The sequence below is a fragment of the Lontra canadensis genome, unplaced genomic scaffold (assembly GCF_010015895.1).
Source record: "Lontra canadensis isolate GAN:19392208 unplaced genomic scaffold, GSC_riverotter_1.0 scaffold25, whole genome shotgun sequence".
Classification (NCBI taxonomy): domain Eukaryota; kingdom Metazoa; phylum Chordata; class Mammalia; order Carnivora; family Mustelidae; genus Lontra; species Lontra canadensis.
The window spans coordinates 1,514,104-1,536,483 of NW_022631019.1; the positions used below are offsets into that span (position 1 = coordinate 1,514,104).

Genomic DNA, 22,380 nt, shown 5'->3' on the forward strand with positions numbered 1-22,380 from the left:
ACTTCACATGACAAAAACAAATTCAAAATAGATCCTAAATCCAAATATAAGAACTAAAACCATAAAACTTTAAGAGAAAATATGGTAGAAAATCTTGGTGACCTTGGGTTAGGCTAATGAGGATAGAAACAAAAGCACTAATTATAAATAAACTGTATAAGTAAACCAAACTTTCACTATAAATAAACTGGAAGAAAACCCAGTGTATTACTAAAATTTTAAAGTTTCTTCTTCAAAAGACACTCAAGAAAATGAAAAGAAAAGCCAAATACTGGGAGGACATATCTACCAATCTTAGATCTGGGGAGAAGACATTGGATGATAAAATGTCTGGGAAACGGTAGGGAAGGACCCCTGGCATCTGGCACCCTGGCACCACAACCAGGGGTCCTGACCCAGCATGGTTGAGTGTTTTGATGTTATACTCAGTGCAGTTGAATCTTCTAGTGAATTTCCATTTTCCAAGCAGCCAAGCCTCTCCTCAGGCACTCTCACTGGCCAGGGGGTCCTACCTGGGCTAGGCTGCCCTCTCTTTGCACTGCTCTCATCGTGGTTGGCGAAGTCCCTAATCATCACTGAGACAAAGAGGGCAGGTGAACCTGAGTCCCCTCCCTTCCGCCCATCCAAGTTGGGTGGTCAGCTTGTCTGTCAGCATGTGGACCCCTACCATTCTGGACACTTGCCCTCCTGGCTGAACGTTGCAAAATGTCACCCATCATTTGCGTCTCTGGGAGACGTATTGTTCCCCTTGCTGGCCCAGGGTGGGGTGAGGGGCAGCTGGACAAACGCCTGAGGCACCTTTGGAAGAAATCCACCTTCAAGGCATGAGGGTAAATGATCGTGATGTAGTTATTCTGAAAGAATTTGGACGAAAAAAAAATAATGTCGCCTTTATAAGGGAGTCAGCTGACTATTTTACAATTTTCCCCCAAATCAACTGAGCCATTTTCACAACATAAAACGAGCAAAACAATGTAATTACTTAAAGGTGTCCTTCACCTCGAACTCACTGGAGGCTCACAGCTTAGGGGTTTTTAAAAAATACATATATTTAAAGCAAATATTATTGCAAATGACTACTCTGTAATTTGGATTAATTGCTTTTGTTTTTTTCTGGAAATAAAATCTTTAAGGCAAACCCATAAAAACCCTGGAGCTCAGGGCAGCTGTTCCTGTAGTGCCTCATTTACATAGAGATCAGAGCTGCCCCACAGGGGAGCTTGATGGGTCACAGGGTCCCCTACATAAGGTCTAAGACCCTGAGGGAGGCAGTGCTATGCTCAGCAGATCACAGGTAAGGGCAGCTCCAGCCCACACCAAGGTGTCTGTTTACACCCAACTGGAATGCTAGTCTACGGGTTGTCCCTCAAGGGTGGTCCCAAGACCCTAACCCAGGAGTGGTCCATGAAGGACCCTACATGGTTGTCCCTCAAGAGTGGTCCCAAGACCCTAAACCAGGGGTGGTCCAGGAAGGACCTACACTACTTGCTCTTCAGGGTGAGGTCAGAGGCTCAGCCAGACCCTGCTGGGTCAGCTTCAGGGACCCATCCAAGGGAGAATATGCCAGCTTGGGGCTGGGAAGAGCTGGGATCTGGCATGCCCTCAGTCATATAAAATGAGGCAGTGCGAAGGTTGGGGCAGGAGAGGGTGTACAGGAAAGCTGAGTAGATGGAAGAATCCTATGCTCCAGGGAACCACCCCTGGGCTTTCCTTGAAACATCCTGGATTTGAGGTTTATCCTGACACAGGAGTCTGGTAAGACCCTCTCCCAGGGAGGAGTCTGAGCATGGTCATGGGAGGAGGTGGGTTTTTAGGAATTTTTAGGAATTAGTTGGAGGGGCATGTGCAGTGCTGTAGGGGACACAAGAAAGACAAAGATGGGGCAAAGTCCATTCAGATATCTCTGGGGAACTTGTGAGTAATTTCAGCAGAAGGAGGGATAAAAACAGACTGGCAGGGGCAGGTTACAGAAGTCACATGACTGCCATTCACCTTGTCCCTTCAAACTTATCATTTTATTTGTTCTGAGAAGCAGCCCTGAGAGGTGGGCATCATCTTAACAGGTTTTCTTTCCTGCATCCTGAGCCCAGGGTCTCACAACTATGAAGGGTGTACACGGGTACTGTGTTTCCTACAGGTGCACCTGAGCAGAGGTGAGGGAGAGCAGATCTGAGCCCGGAGAGCTTGGAACCAATAACAGATACAGGGCATGTGTCCTGACTGATGTCAAGGTAGAACTTACACTTCGGGGAGCTAGAGCGGGGAAGAACAAGGGTCTGGGTCGAGTCAGCTCTGTTGCTAATGTGGGCTCTGATCTTGAGGAAATTCTACCCCTGTTCTCTTCTAGGCCTCGGTTTCCCACTTCATTTCCAGTTTCGTTGTAAAACCCAGTTTCCTTGGTTCACTGGGTAGGGAGTTCATTTATCTACCTGTCCATCCACCTCCCTGTCTAATCATCTGTCCATCCATCCATCCATCCATCCTACCATCTACCCAAAACCATTGTTCATCTCCCATGTGCCATGCTCTGCTAGACCCTGGAGAATAAAAGGAAATAAAATGGGCAAGAAGTTCACCCTCTTGGCCCTGAGGGTTGCATGGGAGGATAGACTATGGTTTGGGGACTAGCTAGGAAGCCTCTGCAGTAAGAGTGCAAGAGAGAGATGGAGGTGGCCTGAAGAGGCTAGTGGCAGAGGGCCCAGGGAGCAGCCAGTGCCCAGCAGTAGAAAACAGCTGCCGTCATTGGTGGGGAGTCAGTCTGTGTTCTGGGCCAGGCTGGGGCCTCACCAGACCACCCCTTGTGTCATGGCCATGACCCTCTCTTGGCTGGCTACTTCTGGGCAGACCCCAAGGTCCTCAAAAACTCATAAGCAGGCGCATGGGGGCAAAACCAGCGCCACTCAGGTGGCTCAGGAGGAGGAAGGGATGGCTACCATGGCTGCCCCAGACCTGGAGGGAACCAGGGAATAGTTAGGGCCCTAGGGAGCCCCTGGACCCCCGCCCTGGAGAACCTGCATGTGGGGGCGGGAAGGAAGATGAGGTTCATCCCAGCTTGTGCCTGCAAGGAAGAGCCAGGATGACCTTAGCCCTGCCACAGGGAGGGGAGAGGTGTAGAAAACACATTCAGCCCCTCAGGCCATTGTGCCCCAACCCCACTTCCAGAGGGGGCTCGGCATGAGTCAGTCTGCCTTCAGGTCCTTCTCTCTACAGATGCCTCCTAACCCCAGAGCCCCACACCCTGCTCTGTGTCAGTGGAGGGTGGCTGTCAGCCTGTGGTCTCCTCCTGTGGGAACCCAGTTGTGCCTGGGCATATAGCCACAGTCCATGCAGGTACTGGGAGACACAGGGAACGAGAGACAATCCTCCTGGATTGGAGGGCTTTCTGGAGGAGATGGCCTTGCAGCTCTGGTAAACTCCATTTCTTCAGTGCTCACAGGGCTGCACCCTCCATGTCTGTGTGCAGGGCGGGTTCCACTGGTGGAACAGAAAGTCTGGACCATTGGTTAGGTTTGTGCAGAGCCCCGAGTGGTGGGTTTGTGGGTCCCCAATGGCTAAGTGATGCCTTTGAAGCCTGGGCTGCTTCTACAGGAAGGGCCCCTCTCTAGGTGCTCTCCTGCCTGTATCCACAAGCCCCCCTTTATCCCAGTGGGCGTGCGCTCCTGCGGCTTGTGTGTGAAGCCTGTACCAGCAAAGTCCAGCAGCTACATCTCCCTGAGAGCAGAGCACACGCTCCCGGAGCTCATCCTGTCAGTTCTGAGCAGTGTGATCCTGGGGTCAGGAGGGCGCCTTCTTCAAGGAGGTTTTCTTTCTAGGGAGGGCTGGGTTCCTTCGCTGGAACTTGTCTGAGGCTGAGGAGCTGGCCTCAGGTTGAGGGCCGGGGCAGGAGTGGGGCTCCTGCTGCCTCGGGGTCTCCCTGGGAGGAACTGCTGGGAATGTTTCGGTGTCCCAGCCTAGCCATTTTCGGGGAAGCAGACCCAATTCTAAGAGTGTGGGGGGAAGCTAGTCTCTGCCTTCAAGCCTTCAACAAAGGGCCCCAGTTTTCCCACTTGGATAGGGTTCTGCCACAACCTCTGTGCACTCCTGGGATCAGGGACACAGGGAAGTCAAGGACCTAGGAAGAACAGGAGCCCTCAGCATCCCTCAGGCTGGAGTCCCTGGTAAAAAGTGAGCAAAAGCTCAAATACAAAGCAATTTGTCCACGTCGTGATGAGCAGGGTCTTCTGAGAAGATACCCACGCCCTTGCCACGGGGTGTGTGGAGGGGATCAGATCAGACCCATGTGGCTTCAGGGAGGTCAGAGCCAGGAGGGAGAAGGCAGAGGTATGAGAGGGAGAACCTGTCCCCCCAAAGAGGACCTCCAAAGAGGCACCCCTCTGAAGAAGTCCATGGCCCTCTGCAGAGGAGTGAACGCAATCCCATGTCCCCAGCGAGGCATGGGAAACACCACTGGCAACACCACATGGGAAACACCACTGGCAACACCACTGGGACAACCTGGCAAGGTGGAAACAACCCGGTACCCATCTGTGGATGGATGGACGAACAGAGCGGGGTCTGTCCACACACTGGCATAGCAGTCAGCCGGAGGAAGGAAGGAAGAAGACCACCCTGTGGGAGGACCTCAGGGACATTGTACTGAGAGAAAGAGCCAGACACAGAAGGACAAACACTGTGCGATCCCAGTCCCTGGAGGTCCCCAGAGGAGTCAGATCCATAGAAACAGGAAGTGGAAAGGTGGAAACCAGGGGCTGCGGAGCGGGCAGGCAACTTAGTGTTTAGAGCTGTGCTCTGGGAAGATGAGAAGTTCTGTGGATGGACAGTGATGGTGGCTGCACGGCAGTGTGAGTGTGTCTAATGGCCCTGAACCGCACACGTAAAAATGGTCAGAAGGTCACTTCTACGTGTATTGTACCATAATTATGGTCAGAAGGTCACTTCTACGTGTATTGTACCGTAATTATGGTCAGAAGGTCACTTCTACGTGTATTGTACCGTAATTATGGTCAGAAGGTCACTTCTACGTGTATTGTACCGTAATTGCAAATGCAACTGACAAAAAGCCCAGCCTGGCAGTGGCTGGGCTCAGTCCTCTGCACCGAGCTCCCGTCTTCCCTGAGCATCAGGACCTTCGGGCAGAGCAGCCCAGAGGCATGTGCGTTTCTCACACCTGCAGTGGGGGGACAAGGGCCCAAACAGGTGTCACCTGCTCCAGGGCACAGGGAGGCTGCGGAGGACCGGCCATGGTGGGCAGCGCGTTCCAGGGCCCACATTCCCATGCACCCTTCCACCTCAGGGTTGAAGTCCAGGGCCAGATGCCCCTCCCTCGTCAGAACAAGTTGGGAAACTGAGTCCGAAGCTCGGAGCATGCCCCCGGTCTCCCAAACCCTGGGAGAAAAGAGGCTTAAACTCAGAACTTAAATAAATATCTGGAAAATTAAGTTTTATTTAAAGCCCATCCCACATGTGTGGTGTTGGCATTGCCAACATGAGTTCAGGAGAAGCTTCTGGGAGGTAATGACATCTGAGCCAGCTCTTGAAGGACAGGTAACACTGTTCTTCATTTCAAACATGGTAACAATTTCATGACTAATGTGTAGTCACTGAAGAAACACTGACATGCATGTAAGCATAACAAAGAAAAAAGTCATAATACCCTGAAATCTCATCACTCGGTTTAGACCACCGTGTATGTATTTCTACTTGTATTCCTAAAGGGTCCTCCCCATCCCGTGCTTCAAGGACATACCAGTACAGGGAACATGCACGCGTCTACACCATCGTGTCATTGTCCACACAGCAGTCCGTGCATGGACCCAACAGACACAGCTCACTCTTTGTGGCTGGAACATGCCACGGTGGGGGGAGCTCCAGGGAATCCTCTGGCCAGGACCCAGAAAAGTCCCCTCTGAGCCTCTGGACCCTGCACAGCGTGTGGACACAGCCTTCTAAAATGGCTGCACAGAAATTAATGAAAGGAGTTGAAATGATACAGTGGCCCCAAACGTTGCCAGGTTCAGATGGCAGATTAAAGACACTGAATAAACCCGTCTCCAAGGCCCACATCAACCACAGAAAAGAGATCTTTTTTTTTTCTAAAGCAGTTCTTTTTTAAAAAATTTTATTTATTTATTTGACAGACAGAGATCACAAGTAGGCAGAGAGACAGGCAGAGAGAGAGGAGGAAGCAGGCTCCCTGCCGATGCGGGGCTCGATCCCAGGACCCTGGGATCATGACCTGAGCTGAAGGCCGAGGCTTTAACCCACTGAGCCACCCAGGCGCCCCACAGAAAAGAGATCTTAAGAGACATCTGCCCATGAGTGGAGAGCACAGGGGAGGGCAGCTGCAAATTTCTGAAAGCTCACTTGCAAAGGGACCCACAGTGACTGGCCCACAGACAAGAAAGAGAGACAGTTCTGCAGAAGGTGAGCTTTTACTGGAATTCAAAGAGCAGGGGCGCCTGGGTGGCTCAGTCGTTAAGCCTCTGCCTTCGGCTCAGGTCATGGTCCCAGGGTCCTGGGATTGAGCCCTGCATCGGGCTCCCCACTCGGTGGGAAGCCTGCTTCTCCCTCTCCCTCTGCCCCTGCTTGTGTCCCCTCTCTCACTCTCTCTGTCAAATAAATAAAATGATAATAATAATAATAATAATAATAATACAAAGAGCATCCCAAACTCAGGACATGCCATAAAAACAAGCCCGAGATGAGGGGTGCAGGGTTGGCTGCCATCAGAGAGGCCAGAATGAAAGGTGGTCATGAGGGAGACAGATTCCTAGATGCTCCCCCACCCCCCACCCCTCTCCAGCTCGTGGAAAGTCCAAAGGCCTATTCCCAGGAATGCAGGCAGCCATGACGTGACATTGACTGTGGAGAACCCAACTTGGACCCCAGGATACTGGCAGTCAGGTGCACCCTTGTCCCTGGGGAACCTGCCTGGGCGTCAGATCAGTCCCTAAAGATGCTGACATCAAGCACTGTCAGGATTACCCTCCTACGGATGTCAGAGGCAACAAGCCCTCCCTTACCTCAGGTCTTCCAACCAGCTCTGCCCTCCCCACCTCAGATCATGATTGGGTCACGGAGGATCAACACCAGAGAGTAAAAGGAACAGAAAAAAGCCATTCGGAAGATAGACAGATGATGCGGACAGAAGAAAACATCATAGTAACCATCAGTTTCCAACAACAAAGAGCAGAGGAAACAAAGGGCGGGAAATCTGTAACAAAGTATTTCTGAACGAGAACTTCAGACCTCCCAGAACTGAGCGACATGAGCTCCCAGGCTGAAGGGATGCACAGTGGAGGAAATCAGACACACCCCCGAGTGTGTCACCATGACACAGTGGAGCGCTTGGGACTGAGAGGATTCCAGACGGTGCCCAAGACGAGGATGCAGGTTGCACAAGGAAACAGGTTCCCCTCACTTTCCAACAGCCGCTCTGGAAGCAAGAAGACAAGGGGCAGTGTTCTAAAGATTCTAGATGAAAACATCTCCAGTCTAGAATTCCACACCCAGCCAAACTATCATTCCGGTGTGTTGGGAGGACAAATGCATTTCAGACATACCTGATCCTAGGAAACGTATCTCCCAGTCTATCGGAAGTTACTAGAGGATGCACTCCACAGAGATGAGAGAGCAAGCCATGACAGAGCGGGGGCTGGGGAGTGAGGGAGCTGAGGGGTGGCCCGTATGGCTCCTGGAGTGATGGCCATAGGCGGGATGTGGAGGACAGCCAGTCCACATGGGAGCAGAGTGACTAAGGAGCAAGACCTGAGGATAGTCACTGCCAACATCCCTACAGTGACTGTCCCTTGGTGTGTCCTGACCACGTGTGAACTTCCTGCCTTCCCTCCTGCCCCATGTGAGTTTCTTGTGGCTGCCATGACAAATTCCCACAAACCCAGTGGCCTAAAACAGCCCCCCTTTATCATTTGGAAGTTCTGCAGGTGGGAAGTCTGAAACGGGTCACACCGGGCAAGAATTGAGGTATCGGCAGGGCTGGCTCACTTTGTGGAGGGTCTAGAATACACTGTCTTGTCTTTTCCAGCTTCAGAAGGCCACCTGCGTTCCTTGGCTCAGGACTGCCATCCAGATTCAAAGGCAGTTGAATCTTCCTGCCTCCCTCTAATATTTAATGTCCCTCGTGATTATACTGAGCCCACCAGCACAGTGCAGCACAACCTCCCAACCTCTGCCCAAATGCTGTTCCCTAGACATGCACAGTGCTCCCGTCTCACTCCGTCCCGTCTCTGCTCAAATGCCTCCACCCCAGAGAGGTCTCGCTTGGCCACACTCCTCACCTCTTTCCCTGCTGAGCTACTCCTACAGCACGCAGAGACTTTGAACCTGCCCTACAATGTTCTTAAGGATCCTGCTTACGTCTGGCTTACTGCTGCCTTCCTCAGGAGAACTTGACCTCTGCAGGGGAAGATGCCTTTGTCTGTGTCGGTCATGGCCACATCCGTGGGGCCTCTGGCCATGCTGGCCCAAACCAGGTGTGCAGGGAATGTGTGCCGCTTGACTTAACGAAAGCTCCAGGCTATAACTTTGGAAAACACTGTGGAATTCCTCAAAAAATTAAAAATAGAGCTTCCCTAGGACCCTGCAATTGCACTAGTGGGTATTTACCCCAAAGATGCAGATGTGGTGAAAAGAAGGGCCATCTGCACCCCAGTGTTCATAGCAGCAATGGCCACAGTCACCAAACTGTGGAAAGAGCCAAGATGCCCTTCAACAGATGAATGGATAAGGAAGATGTGGTCCATATACACTATGGAGAATGATGCCTCCCTCAGAAAGGATGAATCCCCAACTTCTGTATCAACAAAAGAGATACTCAATTATCACATGGTTCCACTTACTTGTGGAGCATAAGGAATAACACAGAGGACACTGGGAGATGAAGAAGAAAAGGGAGTTGGGGGAAATCAGAGGGGGAGATGAACCATGAGAGACTGTGGACTCTGAGAAACAAATTGAGGGTTGGGAGGGGAGGGGAGCAGGAGGTTGGTAAGCCTGGTGGTGGGTATTATGGAGGGCACGGATTGCACGGAGGACTGGGTGTGGTGCATAAACAATGAGTCTTGGAACACTGAAAAAATAAAATTAAGATGTTAAAAAAAAAAAAAAAGGTCCAGGCTATAGTGGGTCAGCCCTACGTTCCCCGAGGGTCTTCTGGTAATGCCCAGGGGCTGCACCCAGACTCTGGTCTGGCTCATCCCTTAGAAACCTTCACCTGCCCAAGACACCACCGCCTTTCTGTCCACAGCGAGGCAACCAGCAACCTGCTTGCCCTTTCTCCGGATTTGCTGATAGCGTCGTAAAATACGTGGCCTTCTGTCACTGGCTTCTCTCACTGGGCCTCACGTTTGTGGACGTGTCATTCCTTCCAGTGGGCAACGATCGCCCGTGCTGTGGACGGACCCATCGCACCTTCCCTCTGTCGTGCTCTTAGTGCGTCTCGCTCATTTCAGTCCGATTAAACTCTGTAGCCAGACTCACGTTTTCGGGGATCTGTGTTAGATGATAAAACTTAAACCAAGTCAAGGAGAAGGTTAACACAAAAAGCCACGGAGAGTTACCGCTGCACTGGTGGGAAGGGGACACAGTGGGGGAGGGGGTACTGCAAAAACAGTCCTGTGTCTGGGCCTCCGCGCGGGGCTGGGCTAGCGCTCACATGACCCCCTTCCCGGGGTGTGTGTGCACACGTCCCGCACCCCTCCCGCTCTATGCTCAGTTCCAGATTTAATAAGGATTTAAAATGTGCATGAAGCTTCTAAAGCTGTGCGCTCAGGGGCGACTTTTTAATGACAGATGTATTGAGATACAATTCACGTATCATAACACCGACCATTTTAAAGGGAACATTTCAGTAGCATTTAGACATTCGCGATGCTGTGCAACCCTCCAGCCAGCTAGTTCCAGAAGCCAGCACACTGTGGAAGGAGAGCCCTATCAGCCCTCACGGACCCCCAGCCTCTGGCAAACACTCACCTAACTTCCATCTCTAGGGATTTGCCCATCCTGGACATTTCATGTAAATGGACTCGTACAACACATGGCCTTTTGAGACCAGCTTCTGTCACCGAGCATAATGGGCGTTCGTTCATGTTGTCGCATGTGTCCGTACTCGGTTCATTTTGTGACCAAACGCTCCTCCACTGTCTGGGTAAGGCACATCTCATTTACCCATTAACAGCGACCTTTCTGTTCCTCATTCCTCTCAAAGTGATTACGCTGCAGCCAGCATCGCTGGAGGCTCCGCAAGACCCAAAGGACTTCCAGCTTCCACCGGGTCCGCGCAAATCCCTCGGGAAGCCGCGACAGTCTCTCAACCTCAGGACTTAGGGTTCAAGAGCAAAGCTTTAAGGCAGCCTGTGGGGTTGAAAGTGCTGCCCGCGCTTGGACCGGTTCTCAGGGGCCTGGCTGATGTCCTGGGCGGAGCAGAGAAAGGGGAGCGGACCCGCCTCCCTCCTTCTGCAGGGAGGGCACGGGCACGCCAGGAAGCCGCGCATGCGCACGCGAGGAAATCACCAAAGCCTGATTGGACTGGGAAGGCAGCCCTCAATGAATGACATCATTTGGAGAACGTAAATCTTGGTTCGTGTGATTTATTTATGTTAGGAAATCCACACACGATGCGGAGCTCTCCATGGCTTTGTTGAAGCGATGGTTTTCCTTGTTAGTGAAAGTTGGAAGACGGTACCCAGCTCCAGATGCAAAAATTAAAGGCAGAGGTGAAGCCAAGGTGATTATCACACAAAACTGCCGCGTGGGGAGGGCTACTGGGCCTTCCTTCCCCTCGAATGGAAATTACTCCCTGCCACAGTGTGCCACGAACCATTACCTGCTGTTTATTAATTAACCCCTCTTAAAAGCACCACATTTCGGGTAGAAACTGTTATTTCTCTAATGTGAAAACGGGCTTACTCGTGTTTATTAGAACAACTCTGTCCCGTGTGGTCCAGGCTCAATGCACACTTCACTGACACACTTTTTTTTTTTTTTTTTAAATGATCGGAAATCCCTTAGCAGAAGCCCAGATGTTGCGTATCACTTGCTCGGCATGTTAGCCTCAAACTGAGCCCACAAAGCCACGGGCTGGGGCGTGCAGGGTGTCCCCAGAGATGGTCAGAGAACAGTCCTGGGGTGGCTGCCTTGAAGGTGGGTGTCAGAGAGGAAAGGGGGACCCTGGCTCCCCAGTGAGAGCCACACCTGGAGGAGATACATATTGCAAATGGCTCAGTCGTGCTGGACACCCGCAGACGAATGTCCTGGTCCTTGTGGGAGCGACTGGTGAGTGCAAGGCCCACATGCCCTCGGGGGCTCACAGGCCTGGCACCGCAAGCACCCCAGGAAGGGGGTCCAGACACAGAGCCCTCTGCAGCCTGGGTCCTGCCTACAGCCTGGACACCATCCCTCGGCTGCACGTGTCACCGGGAGGAGGGCTTTGGGTCCGGCGGACAAGTCCCACTCTCCTGCCTCTGTAACAGGGCCTTGTACCTCCAAGTTCCAGTTTCCCGTGCGTAAGGTGCAAACAGCTGCACTTCCGACCGCGTGGGACTGTTGTGAGGGTCACAGGGAGTCGTAATGCAGCCCAGGGGCAGAGGCCAGCCCCCTGCTTGGCACCGGAGCCGCAGCACCCCGCAAGTTGTCCGTGGGGAACCCCACAGATAGACCAAGTTTCCCTCCTTCTGCCGTCTCCCGCTGCCCCCCTCATCCCACTGAGGCCCCCCTGAGTCTCCGGCTTCCTTTTCCAAATCATGCACCATCGGCTGGGGACCCGGGTGTCTTGCTCACTGCTGTGTCGCCATCATGGGGGACGGGCACAGGCTGCTGAGCGTAGGGCAGCCCTTCGTGAGGTGGGACAGGTGAAGGACAGGCCAGTCGGCCTCGGGGCCTCCGTGCAGGGCTGCTGCCTCCACTGTGATGTCTGGGAAGGCTGCCCCCCTCCTCCCGCCTCCTTCGGTCTTTCCGGCTGAAATCGGACGCGGATCCCTTTCTTCTCACTCAGTGCCCTTCGTTCGTGAGTGACTCGTTCTTTCCTTCACTGAGGCTTCCAGACTGGGGCCAGCCCTGGGCTTTGTAGGACACTAGATGCCCTGGAAGCCGCGGGCGTGCGGAGGCAGACAGCCCTCACACTGGGCCGCACTGTGGGACGGAGCATTCCAGGAGCAGCCGCCTTGCAGGGACCTCTGGCCCTAGGTCAGAGGATGCAGCAATGACCCCAGAGCCTCGGCCTCCCTGAAGGCAGGGGCGAATGTGGTGGAAACACTGATCCCAAGGGCCAAGAGACCAGCGAGTCTAGGGCAGGCCAAGGTCGACAGGGTGGGGACTGGCTCTAGGAGCCCATTAAGATCCGCATGGGTGAGCGGGACCCGAAGCCCCCAGGATCCCTGTCCTTCCCAGTCCGATTGCCCTCCGTGTCCAGCCGGGGAGTGAGAAGTTGCTCTCCAGGGCTCCAGCTCAGAGTTCCTAGAGGCAGACCTTGGTTCTGGATGAGGAGGGGTCCAAGAGCACTGGGATCCCTACTAATGACAGCTCCAGCACCCCAGAACCCCAAGAAGTGCCACCCTGACCTGCATGCAGCTGTCACCACAAGACCCCGGGCTTGTTTCCCCCATATGACACAGGAGACTGGGGTGCCCAGGAAGCTGGGGGCTGAGAGGAGGGAGGGCCACTAGGGAGGGAGAAGGGAAGAAGCTGGGTCTGAGTCAGCTGAAGTTCTGTCTCCCCCACCCCCACTATCTCCTGACCTGGGCAGGGAGGGGAACAGGGAAGGCCGTGACCCCATCCCTGTGTGGCTCCCCACCCTGCACTCCCATCCTAATTCTGCTGCTATCCTGGGGGCACAGTCGTGTGTCCCCCGAAGGAAGAGCTGCTCAAGGCCAGGACACTGCCATCTTCACCCTGGCCCCAAGCTGGCACACAGTGGGTCCTCCGTGAGGTCTCTTGACAGGCCTGGGCTGCAGGGGGCCTGGGGCTGCGTGCAGGGGTGTTCCTGCCACTGGGGCCAGGGCCCTTCGTTGAAGATTTGTCAGGGGGAGGAGGTGAGGGTGAGATGGAGCTGGACACTCACGGGCCCTCCAGGTGTTGAAGCCCCAGGCATCACGCACCAGAACAGGAGAGGCACAGGCCCGCTCCCTTCCCAGAGCCCCAGGTCATGGGAACTGGCCCCTGGGGCCGAAGCAGAGGCCCAGGCCTGGGAGGGAGGCCTCTGACTGATTCTGTTACCTTCTAGTTACTCAGCAGGAGAGGTAAATGTTCCCCTTCCCCAGAAGCTATCCTGGTCTTCATCAGCCACCTGTCCCCCACCCCCCACCAATACCAGTTTAGAAGCAGCAAAGGGGGGCAGGGGAGAGGGTATCAGCTGGGCATCCCCTTGGCCAACCCATTCCCTGCCCCCGCTCCCCCACCCACCGGAACTACCCAGAATAGTGTGTGGTCAGGCCCTGTTCCCTCCCCTTGGTTCTCCCCCAACCCCAGATCCCCCACCCCCCACCCCCCACCCCCGTCCCGATGTCACCCTGGGTCCCCGCTCCAGCAGCCCAGGACCTGCCCTCTGTGGGGTTTGAGTTGGAGGCTGGGGTGTTAAGCCTCCTTGCTTTTTGGCCGCGATGGGAATCGAGAGTCACTCGGCCGAGCCAGCAGAGCACTGTGCAGGCGCGGAGAGGAGACGTCTGGCCCCGGAGCTGGACCCTCACACCAACACCCCCTCCACGGAGCCCGGCAGAGGACAGCACCGCGATTCGGACGCAGGGCACAAATGGAGGCACAGGCCGGGTTGCTCCAGAGCAGCCGTGGGCCTCTTCCAGGCTCAGCACCAACTCTGGGCCTCCCCGCATAAACGTGGCCCCAGGGGGTGCGCTGCGCTCCCACCTCTGGGGTTTTCCGGCCGTCCGGCCGTCCGACTGTCCCTTCTCCCACCTTCCCACCTACACCTGTGAGAGAGGCTCAGGGAGGTTGGGCCCCGCTTCAGAGATGGGGCGGCTGAGGCGGGATGCAGTCCCTCCCGCATTCCCAGGATTACGTCTGTGGGGTGTCGAGTCCGCAGGACGGGAGACGAAATTCCGTTTCCAAACGAAGAAGGTCTTAGGTATGGGGTCAGGGACCACGGCCGAGCGAGGAGAAGGAAGGGGCTTTGCAACCCCGGGATGTGAACCGGGGCGCAGGCTGACTTGGGGAGTCTAAGTTACACCGTCCCGGCTGCAGGCGTTTGGGGAAGCGGAGGGCGGACTCCCATTCAGCGGCCCCCGGGACTCGGGTCCCGGGAAAGCGACTCGACTCCCCGTTTTCGTTGCCACCAGGTCCCTGCCGGAGCGCAGCCGGAACCGGGAGCAGGAGCCAACGCGTCCACGCGGGCAGCGTCCGGCCGGGCCACGGTGCCACCTCGGCTGCGCGAAGTTCTGCGGCGTTGCTGGGCCGGGACGCTCAGGGAGGGGACGAAGTCGGTCCCGGCGCGCAAGCGGCAGCCCCGAGGCTGAGCGCGGCGCCCAGTCCCCGCTCCGGGCGGTGCCCGACAAGCGCAGGGCTCGGGATCGGCGCGAACCGGCCAACGGCGTTTGTTGGCGGATTTTTAAAGGTCGGGGTAGAGAGGAAGCGTTGGGGGGCGATGCCCTTCGTTACTCTCGCAGCAGTAGCCGGAGCCTGCGCGCAGCTGCGGGAGCCCCGCCGCGGAGCTGCCGCACCGGCCGGGCCCACCTTGCGCGCCACGGGGAAGCAGGATTTTGGGGGCTTCCTGCGCTTCCTGGAGAGCCGGTTTGGGCCGGGGATACTGAAGCCAACTCCCTCCCAGGGAATTCAAACGGGGAGCTCAGGCCCATAGCTTCCATCTCTTAATTTAAAAACAAACCAAACCAAATATCCCTGATTACTCCCCCCAAATGCATGTGGCGGAACCCAGGTGCCCCTGCGCTTCGCATCTGCGCTCCTGAGAGGTAGCTGCCCCGGCCAGGACCCCGGGATGCAGATTAGGGCAGAGAAGTCTCTTGGGGACCCTCCCAAGAGGCTGCCCATCTGCGAGGCACCAAGTCCTCCCGCCTGTGAAGGAGTAGGTTTCCAAACATCTGGGGTTTGTTCGGAAATCGACAACATGGTTCACATTCCTGGAAGTCTTGGTTGAGAGCGCCCCAGCACTCCGAGCGCCCAGTCCAGAGCAGGGACTGCTTGTGGGCCTCGGAGACCTTGGCTGTGAGCAGCACAGGGGACAAACAGCTTTGCCACTGGCTTGGTGGACTTGTTGGGCCAGAAATCAGGGCCTCTGTTCTCTGTCCTCTGAAGTTAGCTGGGTCACAGCCAGTTTCCCTGGGCTCCAGGTAGGAAAAAGGGCCAAAGGGGGCCTGGAATATTACCCACAGAGTCTTGGGAGACCCCCAGAGGAAGAACCCACGCTGGAAGAGTATGGATCCCCCCTGGGGAAGCCGAATGCCTTGAAGGCTGTCGTGCCCCACCCCACCCCCATTCTAGAAGGAACACTCAAGCTGGCTTTTGGCCCCAGGGCTGGAAGGCCTCCACATTCAACCCCCACCGAGTCCCATTCTGGGTGCCAAGACCACCTCCGTTTTGTCTGTGTAGTGGGAGCCAAACCAGATTGTCCCTAACCATCCCTGGTGGTCTCCAAGCCCTTCTGTTGCTCAAATCTGGGAGACATTTCCACCTAATGTAGGGCAGGAGAAGGTGCCCAGAGAGGGGGACAGACACCCCCACCCCCCCCCCCCCCCCCACCCCCATCTCAGCCCAATTCAGTGCTCCTGTGATGGGGGTGGGGCAAGGACCCTTTGGGGCGGTTTCAGATCTCTGAGGAGAGCCCATATGTAAACTAAGGAAGATGCACTTTTATTCTTTTAGCTACTCTGAGCAGAGTTTCTCTGAGCAGGCATGGGGGCAGGGGGGAGGGGGAGACTGAGCAAAACCTAACCTGGACTCAAATTGAGCCAGAGACAGAGTGCCTGAAAGCCCATGGCCAAGTTTCAGGGGCACAGATAAGAATGGGGGGGAGGGGGAAGGGGAGCCCTGAGAACTGGCAAAGGCCTGCCCGTTCCCACCTCCCACTGCACAGGCCTAAGCGGGGCTCCCTGGGGCCAGAGGCCTGCGCAGGTGGCTGGATTGGCTAGGACCCTGCATCTCTGAGCACACACAGGCCGAGGCGGCGCAGACCTCTCCTGGGGCCAGGCCTTGCGAGATGGCAGGGGGCGCGCGTCATAGCCAAACAAAAGGACCCTCTGGTCCAAGACAGTAAACTCTGGGGTGCACAGTAAGCTCTAGGTGGTTTTGTCATTTATGGGGTTCTCAGGGCATCCGGAGTTGGGGTCCCCCTTCCTGCCTGCCCACTATGAGGCTTCCTGGAGCACTGAGGACCACTTGCTCACCCTCCCAAACAGGCCCTTTCCCAAAAGAGTTCAAGTGATGCTGTCTCCAGGGGCACCTCCCTGCCTGCTGGAAAGGCTAGGGGAGTGGGGCAGGCAGAACTCCTGGCTGAAGTGGGACTCCAGGCTGTGGCCACGGTTGACAGGAAAAGTCCTCTATCCTGCACCCTGGACTCCAGCAACAAAAACTGTTCCAAAACCCAGTGGTCTGAACGATGTGCCCGTGCAGCCCATACCACACCATGGCCCATTCAGCCCCCGGTAGGAAGCCAAGGTAGGCGGCAGCACTTCTGCGTTCCATAGCCGGTCCATAGCGGGCCCCTGAAGCCCAGCATCAGGCCACGAGACTCCCGGAACCTTGGCTTGGTTTGAAAACTGCCCTTCAACATTTCACTGTCAAGAAAATGAAAACCGCTCCTCTCCTCCTGTTTGGCCCCCACTCGCCCAAAACTGTTCCCCCACCTCCCCGTCCCCAGATGTTGCACGTCTGGGCCAGGGTCTGACCCGATTTGATTCCCCCTTCGTCGCCTTTCCCTCTGCTCTGCAAAGCCTGACCTGATCTCCATTCTAAATCCGGCCACGCGGGGGCAGGGCCCAGCCAGGCCAGGCCAGGGCCATGGCCTTGGGGACAGTCTGCCCAGGCTCCTGGGGCTGATGGGAGCGAGCGCTTTGCCTGGGGATGTCAGCACGGAGGCTGTCTCCTGGTCATTCCTGACCCCAGGTTCTTTGGCCCCAGGTGGCCCTGAGCGGCAGCCCCCCAGGCCCACCCCAGGGCCCGAGCAGAGGGCAGGGAAGAGAAAGTGCAGCCTCCTGCCCTCTTCCCCCAGGCCCTGGAAAGTGTACAGTCCCAGAGTCCAGAGAGTGTCCTGGCCCAGCGTGGCCGGGGTTCAGAAGATTTTAATCACCTTCTCAGCTGAGGGAGAGGGCCAGAGCGAGCTGCGGCACCCCTGGAAGGACATTGGGCCTTAGTAACCTTGGAGCCTACCAGCTGCCTCCAGTCCAGGGGAAAAGGAAGCCTGAGCTGGTTCGGGGTGAGGTGGGTGGGGGATGGGGGGGGAAGGACCTTCTGTGCAGGTGGGAGTGCATCTACCACTATATTCTCCCCAGGCCTCCTACCCTTGCTAGGAGGCTCCAGGCAAGAGGATCCTGGATGCTGGTGTATGACAGTGACCTTGTATTCTCTCTGGCCATGGTGCCGATCAGGTTAGTTCCCTGCCTGGAGCCCGCTCTGGCTGGGTGACCAGAATGGCTCCCAGCTCTGAGCTCCTGGTCCCTTCCTTCCTCTCCCAGCGACCCCCCCACCTGGGGACTAAGTGGGTTCTGAGCCTGCAGTAAGGCCCTAGTCCCCCTTGGGGACCACCCACCCAAACACCCAGAGCCTGGTAGCAAGGCTCAAGGCCCCTCTGGACGGCACAGTTCTCCACCCAGCCCATGGGGACGGAGTGTGGGGCCGGGCGACAGGCTCTCCGAAGGGCTGCGGGCAGTGCGACTTAGCTGTCCCCCATCTGTGTACCAACGCCCCTGTCCCTGTTGGTGCTGCTGCCGACGTCAACACTCACCTAGGGCCCTAAAAGCTGGAGGCTGTGTCCAGCTCACTGAGAAACAGAGCAGGGCAGAGAGCACCTTCTCCGCCCAGGGCTGCAAGCAGGGCGCAAGGCTGGGCAGCCCCGAAACCATGGGAGCTCCGCGGGCGCTGGAACTCAGGGAAGCAGCTGTGAACTGTGGAGGCGGGAAGGCCCAGGGCGCCGGGCCTCTGCTCCTACCAAGCCGTGCTCTGTGGAGCCTTTCCTCTGGGGTAGCATGGGTCTCGCAGGGCAGGCACCCCTCCCCATCCAGGACGCCTCTGCTAGGACCCCGGGGTCTCCGCCTTAGCCTTCCACCCTTCCCGGTCCACACCCTCCGCTCAAAGGCTGGGGGTTGGCGAATGCAGGTCTGGGTGCAGGCACCACCAGTCTCAGGGCACACAAATGGGGAGTGGCACAGCCAAGAGCCCACCCGGGGCACCAGCGACCCGCACCAAAGGCTCGACCTCTGCCCTGCTCAGGCTGACTCTGGGGCAGCTCCGGGTCTTCGGAGCCTGGCGGAATCCTGGTACCAGGAAGGGCCTGGGTCAGCCCCTGCTTCTGCACATTTCATTCTCGAATCTCAGACACTGTCGAAGGAGGAATTCTCACTGCCCACACCAGGCCCCTGCCCGGACATCCTGCCTACCCCTCTGCGTCGGAGGGCTGCGCGGCAGAAGCAGCCGATGGGCTCCCGCCCGCGCGCTCTGCCACCTGCTCCGCCGGCCTTCCCCGCCCGCGACTCACCTGGGCCGCGGGAGGCCCCTTCCCCGAAGGTGGCCCAGCTCCCGCGCTCGCGCCGCCGCGTACTCACCTGGGGCCCACGGAGGCAGGAGCGCGCGGGCCCGCCCCGAGGCCGGCGAGGTTCCGGGCGCCCGGGGTTCGGACGGCGCTCCCCGCGCTGCCTCCCCGGTGCCCGGCGCGCGGCTCTCCGCGGCTCGGCGCGGACCGAGGGCGGCGGGTCCGAGCTTCACCCGCCCGCCGGGGTTGTGGCGGAGCTGGCGGCGCCGGGGCTGTTGTCTTCGAGCGGCGAAGCCCGGAGCAGCGGCGCTGGGGTGGGGGCGAAGGGGAGGGGCGGGAGCCGGGTAGGCCCGAGGGGGGCGGCGGGGCCGGAGGGGGCTTCGGAGGAGCCGGGTTCGGCGCGCGGGCCGGGACACCCCCTCGCGCGGCGGCGGGCCGGGGCGGGGGGCCGCGGGGCAGACGGGGAGAGAAGCAGGCTGGGCGACGGCGAACGCAACGCTTTTTAATGAGTCATAAATGCGGCAGAACGAAGCCAACCCGGCCAGACCCGCGTCCGAACTGTCGGCGCGTCCCCCCCGGGCTGGGAAGTCGCGCGGACCCGCGCCGCCGCCGCTCCGCCTGCGGCCGGGGCCGGGGCGGGAGCAGCAGCGCGGCGCGGCGCGGGGGAAGGGTGGGGGGATAGTCACCTCGCCTCCGGGGCCACCTGGGTCCTTTTAAAGTGTCCGGGGTGCGGGCCCCGGGCGGGCGCGCCGAGCACGGAATGTTCTCTTAAAGGGCCAGTTCCGAGCTGCGCTGGAAAGGGGAGGGGGGGCGCGGGGGCGGGGGGGGCAGCGATAAGTGAGACGGAGACCGGGAAGGCCGAGGAGAGCCCCCCAGTCCCGCGCCGAGGCGGCGGCGGCGACGGCGGCGCGACGATGAGGATGATGAATACATTGCAAAGTTTTTTTGGCCCCGGCGAGGGGTGTCAGATTGAGTGCTCTGTGCGCATGTGCGAAGGTGTCCAAACTGACAATGCTGGGGAGATGAAGATAGTGTGTGGCTGCTTCTGGACTCGAGGAGGAGGAGAGAGATTCCGCGAGCCGACACCATGCGATCCAAGGCGAGGGCGCGGAAGCTAGCCAAAAGTAAGTCTCCCGCGCTCGGCCGCGCCGCGCCGCTGGGTCGGGGCCGCGGGGCCGGGGCGCCCGGGCCAGGGGTGCGCGTCGGGGCGCGGCCGGCGCGCCTCGGGCTCCCGGCCCTCGGATCGGCCGCGCGGCCCGGGGGCTGCTCCGCCTCCCGCGCTCCGGGGCGGCCGGGCTCGGCGCAGAGGCTCGGGGCGCCCGGGCCGCGCGCTCCCCGAAGGCGCCGGCCCCCTCCTCGCGAACCCCCTCCCCCCCACCCCCAGTGTCAGGCGCTCGGGCCCGGGAACCCGAGGCGCGCGGTGGGGGCCGGGGAGGGGGGCGGAGGGGGAGGGCTGGGGGTGGAGGGGAGCGAAAAGCGAAAGTTAGCGAAAAGTTGACGAAAGGGGAGAGCAACTTTTTCCTCCTCGCTCGCTCTCTCCCTCTCTCTCTCGCAGTGGCTCTCAGTCCTGGTCAAATCATATTCCGGGCTTTTGAAATAGTGGGCGCTAGAGCACCGCCTTTGGCGTCCGCCAGCTGGGCGCAGAGGAGGGAGACCCCGAGCCGGGGAGGGGGCGGAGGAGGGGGCGCGGGCCGGCGTCCACCCCGCTCCGCGGGCGCAGGGGCAAGGGTGGCGGCGGCAGGACGGCCTCGGCCGCTCGGGCAGCAACATGGAGACGTTTCCCCGGGCTCGGAACCGCGGCGGGGAAGTTCATTCCCGACTGGTGCCCCGCGCGGCGGCGGGCGCTCCTCCGCGGCTCCGGCGACTCGGGCAGCCCCGCGCGGCGCCTCCCGCGGGAGGGTCCCCGCCCGGACGCCCGCCGCCCGCCGCCGCCGCCGCCCTCGGCCTCGCGCGGACCCCGCTCGGACCCTCCTGCCCCTGGTCGCCCGCACAGACTCGAGGCCCGGCGGGGACACAGCTGCCCCCGGCGAGGCTGCCCGGTCCCCGGTCTTACTTTCTCTTTCGCTCCGTCTCGGGCCGAGCCCCACGCTCCGCGCGCCCAGCCCGCCGCCGGCCGGGTCCTCGCCGCCGGCCCGGGTGCGCCCGCCGCCCGCCCTGCCGCCCGCCGCCGCGCCTCGGGGCCACCCGCGCGCCCTCCGCGCTCCGACCGCCGGCGCCATCGGCCGAGAGGCCCGCGGGCCCAGGAGCGCGGCCCGGGGAGAGGGCAGGTGGGAGCGGCGGCGCCGCGGCCGGGCGAGCGCGGCTCCCGAAGCCCCGCCGAGGCCCGGCTCCAGCGAAGCGCCGAGCGCCGCGCGGGAAGGAACCCGAGCCGCCCGCTCTCGCCGCCCCCTCCTCCGCCGGCCGCCCGCCCGCCCGCCCACCCGCGGCAGGGGCGCCGGCGCCCGCTGCCCCTGGGCTCCCTGCCCGACCACCGGGCCGTGCAGCTCGCTCCTCTTCGGCCTGACGCGGCCCGGCTGAGCCCCACCGCGCCAGGGCTGAGCCCCTAAGCATGAGCCTGGTGGGCAGAAACTCCCGACACTTTTCCGAGGAAGTTCTGCTCCCTTGGCTGGGTGGGCCGGCTCCCTCGACAGCGGCCCCTCGGTGGAAGGGGTTGCATCCGCCGCGGAGCACCGGGGAAAAGCAGCTCCCCGTTTCTGCGGGTCCCCGCTGGAGTTCCCCGTCGCTGTGTTGGGCTCGTCCTTGAGACACCCCTTTCCAGCCTGTCTCCTCTACCCCGCGCTCAGGGCCTCGGCCTCCTCCGTCTCCTGTGACCTCTAGCCCCTCTTGGTGCGAACAAGGCCCTAGTGTCTTGTGGCTGGTGCGCCAGGGCTGTGGGCCCTCTACCTGTGTGCCCATGGCAGCGTGTGGGGGTTCCTGTGCATGTTGGGGTCTGTGTGAGCACAGCAGCTTCCTCTGAGTCTTGCCCCTGGGCCGCAAGCTGCCAGGGTCAGGCTGTGGCTGGGGAAGGGCCCGGAGCTGGGAGAAGGTGGGAAGGGCTGCGCTCCTGCTGCTGGGCCTTCGCAGCAAGCGAGAGGCCGGCTCAGTGCCCCCAGCGCAGCCCAGGAAACAGCCCAGGATACCGGGGAGCGTCCCGCGCCCGGTGGGCCCTCCGTGTGGCCCTCGGCTCCCTCCCTGTCTGTTCCACCCTGACAGGTGGGGAAGGTGGCCCCCCCGGGGCTCTTCTCTGGACCTAGAACCAGGCCAGTGGCATCCCACGGCCTTGCCCCGAGGCCAGAGAACCAGACCCGAGGTGGGGCGGAGCACAGGTCTCCCTTTCCTGGGAGTCCCTGGTGAGAAAACGCCAAAGCAGAGAGCAAGTGTGTCGGGGCAGACGCTACGGAGCCTGCACTGAGCACGCCCTGGAAAGCCCTCCGAGTCCGGACGGCACCCCCAGCCCTCCCCAGGAAGGTCGCCCGGGCAGCCACCGGCCACGCTGCCTGACACAGAGCCCAGGACCCGCCGGGGAATTTCATTTCACTGGACAATATTTTAAGCAGATGTGGATGTCCCTGGGGACCTGACTCCATTACCTGGAGCTGAGGCAGCCGGGCAGCCCCAGGGCCACCCAGAGAACCTCACGGCCAGGGTCAGGGGGTTGGGGGAGGAAGGAGAGGTCACGGTTATAGGCCAGAATGTGGGGCTGGGCTGTGCCTCACATCATGTGTCAGGCCCACCGG

General features: G+C 59.2%; 1 protein-coding gene across 7 annotated transcripts in view; it reads left to right on the plus strand.

Annotated features, from left to right (window-relative positions):
- Positions 1-19,532: 19,532 nt before the first annotated feature.
- The window catches only part of PRDM16 (PR/SET domain 16), a 296,791-nt gene continuing 293,943 nt past the window's right edge, over positions 19,533-22,380 (plus strand). For all 7 annotated transcript variants that reach the window (XM_032863208.1, XM_032863211.1, XM_032863213.1 and 4 more), the window contains exon 1: positions 19,533-19,788. In XM_032863208.1, coding sequence (XP_032719099.1) covers positions 19,752-19,788 — 37 coding nt within the window. In that variant the 5' untranslated portion in view covers positions 19,533-19,751. The remainder of the gene's footprint in view (positions 19,789-22,380) is intronic.